Consider the following 13,367-nt stretch of genomic DNA (forward strand, 5'->3'; position numbering starts at 1 on the left):
CGATTAAGTGATGGCAGCTCCTCGGCCAGTCGCACTTTTTATGGCAGTTGTGTTTTCTACAGGTAATGTAATTGACAATATGAACACTCATATGTATTTGACACCAACTTTTCGCATGTAACCATCGTTAAATGCTATGAATTGGACTTTGTCTACCCATTAAACACGGCCACACAAAAAACTTAAGTATGGACTTAGTAATATGAGGTTATTACGAGGATACCGAGAAGTATGCACGAAGATAGTACAGCCATCGTAACGCCATGAGTTACAACGTGCCGTTGTTTTGCGGCATTTTACGGGGTATTTTCATCCTACCATAATAGGAAATGCGAATTCTAAATATGGAATGATTACGCGCGTAAGCGTCCTCTAATAATAAAAAAAAACATGGATGCAACCAGGGTGTGACCGGACTCCACACAAAGAAAAGCGTTGATTCTGACAGAATGACGTCCATGCCGCCATGTTTTCCGTGAGTCAGGCGCCGATTATTAATATAGTTATTAAATGGTCACTTATACTGAAGACAACATTGATATCCCTACAACATCGGATTTGCAGTTTTGCAGTTCTGTTTTCAACAATTGTATAATGCCTTGGCAAATAAATGCGAGATTGAACTATTAAAAACTGGCATGGGATATGACAAAAAAGCTGGCGGTTTAATATATCCCAACTCTGTAATAAACACAATGACCAAAGAATACATTGCCCAAGTTAGTGAGCTTTGAATATTACATTCATGTCATATGTCATCGGCTTAAACACATTAATGAATAAACCATTACTAATATATGACCAATAATATACTGATAACGTTTCTCCGTTTAACGTTCACATAGTACGTGACCCAAGGTCGACAAACAAAAAAATAGGAGGACAGAATGCCAGAATGATGTTCAAGTACAATGCTCGAACATTTCATCAACTCACAGCAAAATAATTGTCTTCAAATAAAAGAGTTATAATCTGTCAATTAACTTGTATCAGCCTCAGAAAATTGTATAACATTCTGCCTGCATAAACAATAAAAACGATAATGCTATGTGGAATATTTATTTTGGTATTTTTAGGTTTGGAAAAAAGCTAATGGGTACAGTGAGACTAATGTTGACCTCAATACCAATCCAGCTAACTCAATAACTATTCATAAGTTAATATTCAATTTAGGTGTGTTTGCGAAGGTCACCTTGGCGACCCACATTACAGAATGGATCACTGATACCCTGATTTTAAAGCGAAATGTGCAACCTAGTGTGAACATTACTTTATTTTTACTTACTCACAAAAATGTGCCATGTTTGTTCATTATTATTATTACAGGACGCTTACGCGCGCAACCGTTCTATATTTATTTGGAGTTCGCGTTTCTTAATATGGTGCGATAAAAATACCCAGTGCAATACTGCAAAATAACGGCACGCTGTAACTTATCGCGTTACGGTGACAGATGTATAATAATAGACATCTTCGTGCATACTTTTAGGTATCTTCATAATAACCTTATATTATTACATATATGCTTTTTTGAACAGAGTCTTCGAATTGCTGAAATCAGAGCAGTGATCTTATGGCAGTGTTAATTAACACTGGATAGCAGAAATCAGGATTGTATATTTTTTTCAAAACAACAATAAAGTGAAAGACATGAAGCTGGGCTCTTTATAAGTGTTTTTATTTTATAATTGAAAAATGATGCTACGACTGGCCAATCCAGTGAGGGCATTGAAACATTAACTTCAGTTCTAATTAAAATTAATTAATAAGTTCGGCATTATCCAATCAGCAAGCGCCTCATTTTGAATAAGTGAGTAGTTGCAGTTACTGTGCCACTTGAAGGCATGAGTATACGCATTTTGGATTATATTTATCTTTTGATTAAATATTTGAATTCGAATGAGCTGATGATCGGTTTTAATATTTTATAAATAAATTAAAAAGCTAACGAGCCGCTATCAAACAATTGTCATAAATAGCCCGGTCGTTCATCATTCTGATCAAGCTGTAGATTTAAAGGTAATTTCCTGATTTTTTGTGATTCTTGCAATTGCATTTTATTTTTATTTTTTTTTATTTTTATTCTTTCATACAGTTTCTCATATAGCTTGTGATTACTGTGTTGGCTACACTGATCTAAATGGTAACTGGCATGACAGTTTTGAATGTAATGGAGTTGTTGACGGTGGAGACACTTGTTGTGGTACAATAACAAACAAGTATTGTTGCTATGACGAAGATAAAGCTGTGAGGTTTGTAATGTGTGTAAAAGTTCTCCACAAAAATGACAAATGACAACATGGCACTTTATGTATGTGCACGGGAGACATGTTAATTTATGCAAGCTCACTTGAAACAAAATTTCTCACCACAAACGTAATTTTACTTTTCATAAAAAATGTCAAATTAATTATGCTTACAGTATTCAACTCCTCATAGTATTCAACTCCGCAAAAATTCATTTTCGTAATGGACTAGCAACGTGCCGTTATCTCGTATTGCATCAAGGGAACATTGTTAAAGTTTATTAATACACTAATATCCGTGGTGCTTATTTACGTGCATATATTCATGTAATCATTGCATAACATGTCATCGCACAATTTTAACCACTATGTTATTTCAATTACGTCAGATTGCCACCCATAAGCCCTGCTTCTGTATATAATATTGCTTTTGAAGACTCCATAGTGTAGACCAGTGATTTATCGTAAACTAAATAAATTATGTTGCCTTTGCATAGTACACAAATGTACTTGTTAGATGGAAAATCAGAAAGTACCAAAACAACCAGTGTGCATGCCTGTTTTTCGTATTCATGATGGTAAATCCTAATTCAGTTTACCTACCAATATGCAGTGAAAGTACTCATGATCACTTTGGTACGTGCTAGAGGTGAAAAACAATGGAACGATGAATTATTTGTTTTATAGTATCGGCTGTTGATCGTTCTTTATTGTTATATTAGTAATTCTTATATACCCTGGCAATATTATTTATTTAATATACATATGCGGTTAAAAAAAAAAGATTAAATATATTTTTTTTCAGTGTTGGGGTCATTGTACTTCTCGTGTCCTTGGTAGTGGTGGTTGCTATATGTACAATATGTGTTGCAGTATGTGTGTGTTGCTGCAATGCCTGTCGTCGTAGCACAACTACCACACGATATGTACAGCAACATAACCCTGGTAAGGAAAATGAATAAATCTTCATAAGTGTTCAATTTAATATTCATCATGTTTATTTACATATATATGTGGGTATAATTATAGATTATTAATCGACAACATATATTATTTATATGCGCCCTGTGTTGGAAGTATTTTCTAAGGGTACTGCAGTTACCAGATGATACCAATCCGTATTACCCCTGGTCGCATTCGTGTAAGCAGGTTACAGATGAAAACATTCGATTTGGTATCACCTATGTTTTCCTGCACCATTGTTTGATTTAACGATGAGTGATATTATGTTTGTTTGTTTTTCGAAACACCCGACATAACCTCTGAGTCCATACATCATTTTTTACTGATTTCACTATTTCTTGTAATGTTGCTGTTTCGTGTTCATAAATTCGTATTTTTGCTATAGGATTAGAATAGTAACATAAACGTAAGAACACAATTGTTTTACCTCACTAATAGTAAACATGTACTGCGCAATTACATTACATATCTCAGTAATACATTTTTATTATTTTATTTTAGGATCTCCCACCGTTGTGGTGTCTCATAGCTCACAGGTACAATCATCAGTAACCCCCGGTGCTGGTTATATGCCTACAGCGGCTTCAAATCCAATGACCCAATACCCGCCACCATATGCACAAGAAGGCGTGGAATCACCAACGTCCTAAAAATCCGAATGAACAATGTTGCAAAAATAACAAAATGTCATGCTTGTTTGAGCTTCATCCAGAATGTTTGCGACCGTGAATGATGTGAATATTTTAATAAAATATTGTACACTGCCATTCCATTGATTTTCCACTCGAAAGCTTGCGTTCCCCATTTATCGTATCAAGAGATAGCAGCTCTGTAATAACCTCTAATTATGGTAATAAATTAATTAAGCAATTGGTGCAGGTATTTAGCATGTGTGTAAAGAAATTTGAAATGACAGTCTGAGAGAAATAAGTGTAATATATGTTAAACTGTATAATATGGTTGGTATTTTATAAGAAATTCGTTTTTCATTAAACTTTCAAATGCGAATATTTAATAAATAAATCTGTAATTAAGGAGGGTTCAAGTAACCTTAAAAAACGACAATTACAATAATCATCAGATGAGATGCATTTAGAAAGTTTCAGGTCGTGTATGCTTAATATTATGCTAATAAAACCAAAAAAATCATACTTCCACGTTGATTTTGTTATCAAATAAATAAGTTTTTATAATTTTTTTAGAACTGGTTGCAACTATTAATATGTGTATATTCCGTGTTGCTGTGGAAGGAGCTGCGGGATCAAGCTCATTCCCGGATTACGGCTAGAATCAATTCACGATCATCAGGTCGAGCAACCATACATATAATATGATAACATTTAAGTCATTCAATACCACTCTCGTAAATATAAAAAATATAAATTTGCATAAAACGACAATATTAGTTAAACACAATTCCTGATTAGTTTTAATTTAACCTGCGGTTATTTTCTCTGATAATAATTCAAAATGTTGGCCTCAAATGAGGAAATCAAACAAAATACTGAACACATGATGGCGCTATTCGCTTATGATAAAAATGATAATTAGTGTGTGATGAGGGCCTACTAGTAATCCAACTTTCGACAATGGACTAATAAGTTTTTATGATATCCATTACCAATAATTCGTTGACAACTTTAGTTAAATATTGAAGATTATATTGTCCAACAATTGTTTTAATTTCTGTCCATGAAGAAGCTAGCCTTAGTTAAATCACAATATGTGAAAATATTTGTCAAGGCTCTTGATACCAATTCTCAGTGAGCACATTCTATTGATTATTTATTCGTCTTCTTCCTTGCTACAGGCAACGTAAATTAAAAGCTATCGTTGAATCCCGCGTATACGGAAAGGCGCCACTTGTTACTCAAATCCTAACATCCGCATTTTAAATTCTCGTAATTGGATTTTTTGTCGGATAGTGCGTGAGGCTCAACGCGCAAATGAACGAACGGTCTTTTAGACTACTATTTGACTGGTGTTACGTAACTGCCAGCAACTGTTCATGAATTCTCAGTTCTAATGCGCTCTAATAAGACTAACAATACCACCAACTTATATGGGATATATTCAAAGCCCGCATATGTGATGATAAGAAAATTCAATTTGAAAAAAAAAAATTAAAATGATTTTTTTAATGCAATAAGAGAAATGGCTGCCATAGCCAACAGGTGTCATAGTATGCCAGAATGCATTGCGGCAATAATTACAAACAATATAGCGACTTTAATTTAATTGATTCACATTCACAGTTTTCCAAATTTAATTGAAAATATTTTTTCCTTTTTTCGAATCCCTCTTTCTTTTGGATTTAAATCATTCTCTTCCTTGTTTTTCTAATTTAATTTACAATGTTAGTGTTAATTATCTTTCATATTTTAAGTAACAAGAACAACTCAGTTGTCATAAATATTAATCAGCGCGGGCAGCTAACCATACACATGTGTTGTAACAAAACTGCATGTAAATTCAGTTATTAACGGCTACAATACATTCCTTCATACTGGACTGTAATATTGCGACTTTCAATTTGTAATTTGTAACAAAAAAATACCCGAATAAATAAAAAAAGCGAATCAGTAGTTAATCGTGAATTACTTCTTGACAAAGTATCTGTGTTTGAACATTCAATGAGGATCGACACAGGTTTTGTCTAGGATACGATTCACATATCGCACCTCGGCCCGTGCATTCTGGCAAATCGGTAAAATGATCTCACGGCCATATGCGCCCGCTTACGATGGGAATGCAGTAAACTTTTTTCTTTGTAAAGAAATCAGAAATAATTAACAATGTTTGATAGTTTGCGTATATTTACATGTCCTGTGAGGAATCGAATCAAAACTTGGCTAAACGGACCAACATACCATGGGAGACGATGACTTGTTTATGAGATCCTAGAAATGGGGCATAATCAAATTCTGTTTTGCGGTACTGTTACCAAATACACACAGTAGGCATTGCACTGATATTTGATTATTGCACACTTTGTAGTACCACACTGATATGGAAGGAGGGTATGCTAAGTTCTGTAATACTAGTCAGTGGGTTCTTACTAACATTTTAGGCAATAAACTAAAGAAAAAACTCATTGTGATTGAAAGCACACTAATAGGATGAGGATGGTACAATTTTTACATTGTTAATGTCGTAATTATGTTTAACCAGTGATTGAACCGGTGTAAACTCACTATAATTGCGTTTACAGATGTTATCATTTGTGGTCTTGCATTCAGAGAGTGTGACCTTCAAAGATCGCATGTTTGTTTAGAATATTACAATATGTTCACATAAGTGTAACAATTTTTAGATGGCATCAAATGCTACAATAACTGGTTTCGTTTTTTTGTAACGATATACCAGAGGATACCCCATCATTAAACTATAGAAACATTTCGCAAATATTTTGCTTTAATAGTTCGTTTTTGGTTTGAAATTTAATTTGTTTATTCTTGTTTTGCAATGATGTAGACAAATATGTCATGGGTTTATTTGAGGCTAGAAGTCACCTGATGTTAAATTACTCGATTTAAAGAATATGCAAATGACGATTTCATACATTTAAATTAGTCTCGTTTTCAACATTGTTGGTTGCAAATTATTATCGTGTCTTTAATACGAATTTATATAGAGGTTTCAACATAAAAAATCCTACGGGGTATATTTCCAGCTAAGACTACTTGTATTGACACAATTTCGTTTAGAAATGCTAAAGATTGCTTTCATCAGAAGTGAATCCTAATATAACAAAAAATGAAATATTAACAAAAACAAAGACTGGCTCAAATATTGCCAAATAATGAAAACAATGCGCAGGGAAGATGGCGAATGAAATATTAATATAATTAACATCGCATAACAGCATAGATGTTAGTAAATAGTTCGGACAGACCGTAAACATGTCACACAAAATAGAATACACTGTCAAATGATACTAACATATAGTCAGTCAATGTACAAACTATATCATGTCATGTGTATCTAATTAAAGTGTCATGAAAATGTAATAAAAATGTGAAAAAAAAGCTATAGCACAATCAGTCATCAGACAATAACGTAAACATTGCCAGACGATACAACCATGCCGTAAGTATATAATACAAATGGACCATTATATAATTGTAAGAACGAAAATGAAATATACATTGCCAAAAAATGTCAAACGTCAGAAATATGTTTTTGAAAATATAACATAGCACAGCAAAACGCAATATAAGACAGTGTTGCCACTACACAAACCATGTTGGTTTTATGGCTTCACAAGAATATTGGAAATCAAATGTGATCATCCTCAATTGACCTGAGTACCTGTATAATAAACAACGATTGTTCAAGTGTTCAAAATTGTGCAATTATCAACATGTTATATTAGCTAATGATGTGACCTACACTAAGTAACGGGTTTTGATGTGATTTTTTCTCCATGTTGAATAAAACATGTCTAATCAGCGTGTTTTCTCTTGTGTATTTAGTGGATTAGGCGAACCGTGGTGAGAGTAACATCAACGTTTAATGACTTCCTGATTGAAAATAAACATTATGTTTATACGTCATATGAGGCCCTACTAAAAATATTCCACAAAATTGGATTTCACTGTGGCACTCAATATGTGCAACCCATGGAATTTACTCTCAGAGTTTCTGTAACCTGTATATTAGATTTAACTCTGGGTGTATGAATGTAAATCAACGAAATGACATTAAGGTAACTTCTGATTTTTTTAAAACATCTGTTGAAATTAGACCACTTAAGTAGTAACTTCTCTTTCCTACAATAATGGATGTGTAGGTCGCTGGGTTCCGTCTTTTTAACTTTAATTTCAATCTATATGCACATAAGTATTCAGCCATGTAGAAGTTAAATAAATTATCACTGGTGAATTTAAAGGTTTTATATTTCGATCATATGAAACCTATCCCGAATGTATGCCAGCCACGTGATCAAGAATGCTGACGCCTTACTTGCAGCACTGTTTAGTGTCACATTTCATAGGTTGGGTGTATCTCGTTCTCATGAGTATATGCTGCGCGCAGTATCCATGGCGATGTCAAAATCTACAATGTTATCATCCAATAATAATAACAATGAAGGAGGCAATTGCCAAACAATTATCAACAACACGTGTTTACAAATATGAGTAGATTTCTCACTATGTTATCGAAAAAAAAACGAAGACGATCCTGTGAGAATCGGTGAAGGATTAAAAAGACATTTAAGGATGATAATCTGTGCTCATGTTTTGGGCTACTTTCAGGGATTTGTGAATTTTGATTTAGATCGGTGCCAGTAGCTCCATGTGACATTTGAGATAAGATTATACACTATATCTACGGTGTTCTGCGGTATATCCGCGTTGCGTTTATACCCCGATATCTCAAATTGTTGAAGGCCTTATTAAATTATACTGATATTTAATTAACTATATTAATTATTGTGACTTCGCCATTTAACCAACAATTAATGTTTGAGGATAAAACTGACGTAATATGTGTACATTGAGAGTGACATTTATGTAAAAGCGCCAGGACAGATTATCGAATGCGCGCTCACAAATTACAATAACTGTGTTAGATTTTGTCTTTAAAAGCTGCAGAACAGATTCACAAAAATTATATTATTATAATGTAATTTCATGATACTAATCTTATAATGTAGGCTAACTCCTGATATATCTTATAGTGATTTTTATGCAGATTATGTTAAAGAGAAGAACTATATATAGCCTTGTGGATATACTATGTGTTTAATAGAAACACTACGAGCTGCCTTAATTTCTGGATCCAGCAGGGGAAGCCTCACGGAGCGCAATACTCATTTAAATTGCATAAACGCAGGTCGTCTGTCCAGCGTCAAATGATTTATGACGGACGATCTTTCTGTCATCGATTTCCGCAAATTCTTCACACAGGTTCATTGAGCGCTGTGGAGGTCGAAGGAGCTTCCAACACCCCGACTAATTACTAGTACCTGCAATTTCTTTCAAAGTATGCATGCGTGGATAGACAGATGTACGTGCCTCTCAAATTGTTCTGCTGATTATAGGGAGCGAATGCAGCATAATCATTTAGTGCCGGCAAATTAAACTCCGAAATTGCAATACTTTGTATAACCACTGCCGACAAACTGACAGATTTGTAGAGATTACCTTTTATGTACCTGACAACAGCGACAAATTTATGCATGTGTCAAACCTATTAACATACACATGGCCGTCAGGGGCGTGTAATAATTTAAAATAGGTGTTCAACTTTTAAAAATGGAAAATACATGTCGAAAACAGTATTGGAATAAAAGATGATAATCTGTATGCAATAGCTAAAGCTTCGTAGTCTTCCTAGTGTTTCTTGTTATTTTGTAAATGGCAATTTTCATGTCAGTCGAATTTTGGACAGCTTTGTTGAACTTTGGCCTGTCAATTGAAATAATGTATCTTCCTAAAATGCGGGGTGTTCAAAGATAGATACATGGCTTGCTTATTTGTATGCAGTCCTGACATGTATATATATATATATATATTGGACAAATTCCGTTGAATTGAATTTGCAAGAAACACATGAAGATGATGGCTATCTTCGATTGGGGTGCTGACACCAATCATGCGAAATCCAGAAAGTCTGCACTTACTCTTGTTACCATTCATAAATCGAAATCATTTAAGAAAAAACCGACTGTAATGCGTAACGTGATTGACTAGCGCCCTCTATTAAGGTGTTTTTGTTATTGTGCAACGTGTACTTAACAGTTTATACATGGACAATAAATACTAATCATGGCAGGCGCTAATTGTATGCGCTGATGGTTATACATAATATAGATATATTTGTTAATGGGAATGTGAAACGAAACATGTAATTTCAACATGTCTGACTGACCCAATGGAAGCACAATTAGAATATTAAACGATATCAATTTGGTCATTCCTATGTCATTCCTATGTGGATTTTTGTTTTTAAAACGGGACATTATACTCCTTCTTTACCATGTTGTTTTACTGTTGTTTATTTCTTTGAGATACACAGTCATGTGAATAATTTATGTATGTTTTCGGCTTGTTTCAAACTGCATATCTCTTGGGGCTTAATAACTTCAAAGTACAGTCTCTCGACGATACCGCTAAAACAAGTGTATTCTTTAATCGGATCACAAGAGCAGGAAATAGTTTTATGTTCACAAGTGTAGAATATTAACCGATGTCGTGTTCCACGAAAATACTAGTGTCTTTATGTTTTCGACATCGTTGACGCGGTTGTGTAATGTGTGCTGTATTATTACCGCCATTGATTTGTATAAAATTGGGGGGGGGGTATGTAATATATTGTATTACATTATCCCGATCAACCGTGGTATAACGATGTGTAGAATAATAGTGCGGAGTTTGTTTTACGTCGCAAATATTTCGCTGGGACAAATATAATAATATGAGGTTATTACGAGGATACCGAAAAGTATGCACGAAGACAGCGGAAGTATCGACCGACGCGCAGTGAAGGTCGATGCGACGGCGTACTGTCTGAGTATACATATTTTCCTTCCAAGGATACATCATGGGAATGCCAAAATACAAAAAAAAGTTCAGAACAGATTGAGAGAACTTCTTTGTATGGGGTCCGGTCAAACCCTGGGGGCAGCCATGTTTGTTTTTATTATTAGAGAACGCTTACGCGCGTAATCGTTCCATATTTGGAATTCGCATTTCCTAATATCGTAAGGTGAAAATACCCAGTGCAATACCGCAAAATGACGTAACGCTGTAACTTATAGCGTTATGCTGACAGATTAATAATTATTATTATAAAAGTCGTTCAAACCCGAAGCCATGGCCGAACTTAACCCTTGAAGTATGTGACCCTTTAACCTACCCCAACCCTGATCCCGATTTCTCCCCTTGACTGTCAATCACTCACTCGTATACTACATAAATCCATTCACAATAATTAATGCACGGGAGTAACATCAGCTTTCAATCATGTAACCTTGCATTGGTGTCCAACGCCATTGAGAGACCCTAAGTGAGATGGCATCATCGGACATCTTGAAACTATTACACATGCCCCCGTGAGAAAGAAACCCCCGTTGTGTGGCAATTCAAGCGTCTGTAAACTATCCCTCAGCATCAAATCGGCACAGTATCTAAACGTGCCAGATGGTGAATGGAGATTGTTTTCTACCGACCTACTATGTGTAACAGTGTAGTATATCGTATCATGAGTGGAATTCTAGATACGAAGACGGGACACTGCCGTTAACATTCGGGTAAGTCGGTGTTTCCAAACTTTATAACATATACAAGTAGATTTAGATTGAAAAAGCCAGATTATATACTTTGCCAATTCGATGTGATAGCCGTGTATAATCTTTCTCATATTTCATTCACAAAAATAAATAAAAAAGTAGTATATTCAGCCGGGACATTGGTGTTTACACAACTGATGCTGCTTACAAACTGTGCGAACTAAAGATAATCGTATTGAAGCGTTTATTTATTGGAATAAACAATGAGCAAATTATAACACAGAGCAAACTTTATTGATGCATCGCACTAAAATTCGGTCTGCTATGCAGAGAGTCTCATCGGAACAAGAGAACACAGTGTTATATATCGATAGCTCTATGGCCACACTCACAACCTCTCATACCAGTGTGCGTAGTTGAATTGAATCTTAGATCATCTAGTATTAAACGAATCGTATCGTGTGTTTTTTTCGCCTCCCGGCTTTCAGTAGAACACGATTCGAAATTACAAACGAAACATGCGTTAATCATTAGTCTATAAGTAGTACTCTCTACATGTGTTATTGTCATCTGGAAGTAATCCTTTTGTAAAAGGCAATCTTAAAAGTACACGATGTATTTTGATATCTTACGATCAAATCAATTTCGTTCGTGGCGCGATGATTCAACGATGAATTTTGGGACGAAATTGCGGCCGTTCGTCCTAGTGTAATGTTAACGTGAAAAATAACTCCGGTAACAATCTCGACTTGCTTGATACTACTTGGTATAATGTTTCAAGGGGCCAGGTGAAACGTCCAAATGTGCATCCAAGGCAACATACGCGATGAATTAAACAATGCATAATGCTATTTTAAGCGAGCTGATATATATATTACAACCCAAGCGATTGGTGGTTAATTGTGTGTACCCGTTTAGAATACATAATATTTAATTAGTTTAAAACTTGCTACAGATTGGTGATGACAAATTTGATCAATGAAACAAACACAGCATATTTGTTTGACGCTTTTGTTCTACGTTTGTTATTATTGAATGTATCAAATACTAGTAATAAGAGCTGTGACTGAAAGGCAGGGGGCGATCGACGGACCGTTATCCATGTTAACTATTCAGTCATCCAATTTGAATAACCATTTTAAGTGAAGTCTACAATCAGATATCCCTCGAGAAAAAAAAGTGCGACGTGACATGAATATGATCACGGTAAGTAAAAACACTCCAATATATATACTCAGACGTCGCCTCATCTGACAGTCGTGATATACCAGCAATGACGTATATTGATCACCAATCTACAGTCGCCGCCATCGCTTCTGGTAAAACACACCGACAACTTAATCAGACTTGAAATTGTTGATAAATCCACAGGAAAAATGAATAGCATTATGATAGCTAAAACTAAAAGATCTTGTCGTGCCAGTTGAAGTCTCTAGGGTTGATTGAAGTAATTGGAATGGTTTGCCGTGACCACCGCTTTATTACGTAGCCATCATTTAAAAGATAGATCTATTCATCATAGCTCTCTGGCCCACCTGGCATTTTCTGATACTACGGGTTTGACATTAATAACCTATACATCTAATAATAGAGATTCTGTCATGTCGTTCACTAATTACTTGTCTCGCATATGGTGCGTCCCATATTATAATAAGATCTTATCTAGAATGCGTACTGATGTAGTCCAAATTCAATGAACGCTTGGCTAAGCAATAGGAGCCCCATCCCCATACAGGGAAAATATGACACTTTCAAAGAATCAACCTTCGCTTTCATTAGCTCACGATTAAAACATAAAGTCTCGCTAGCAGGAAGCACTTACAAGGCAATATAAATTTAGTAAGTATTTCGGAACTACTGTAAAGATATACGCTTTGCTAAATCCATTGTATATATTTAAATCTACACGGATCGGTTACAAC

The 13,367-nt window shown here is 35.0% G+C and overlaps 1 protein-coding gene across 1 annotated transcript; it reads left to right on the forward strand.

Annotated features, from left to right (window-relative positions):
- On the forward strand, window positions 1–4,360 carry LOC144345477 (uncharacterized). Its single transcript, XM_085496518.1, has 4 exons — window positions 1–62; window positions 2,096–2,252; window positions 3,052–3,191; window positions 3,711–4,360. The coding sequence occupies exons 1-4, from the start codon at window positions 11–13 to the stop codon at window positions 3,857–3,859; spliced, it is 498 nt and encodes a 165-aa protein (XP_085352644.1). The 5' UTR covers window positions 1–10; the 3' UTR covers window positions 3,860–4,360.
- Window positions 4,361–13,367: the final 9,007 nt, after the last annotated feature.

This window comes from Saccoglossus kowalevskii, chromosome 3 (assembly GCF_978046115.1).
Source record: "Saccoglossus kowalevskii chromosome 3, keSacKowa6.1, whole genome shotgun sequence".
NCBI classification, from domain to species: Eukaryota; Metazoa; Hemichordata; class Enteropneusta; family Harrimaniidae; genus Saccoglossus; species Saccoglossus kowalevskii.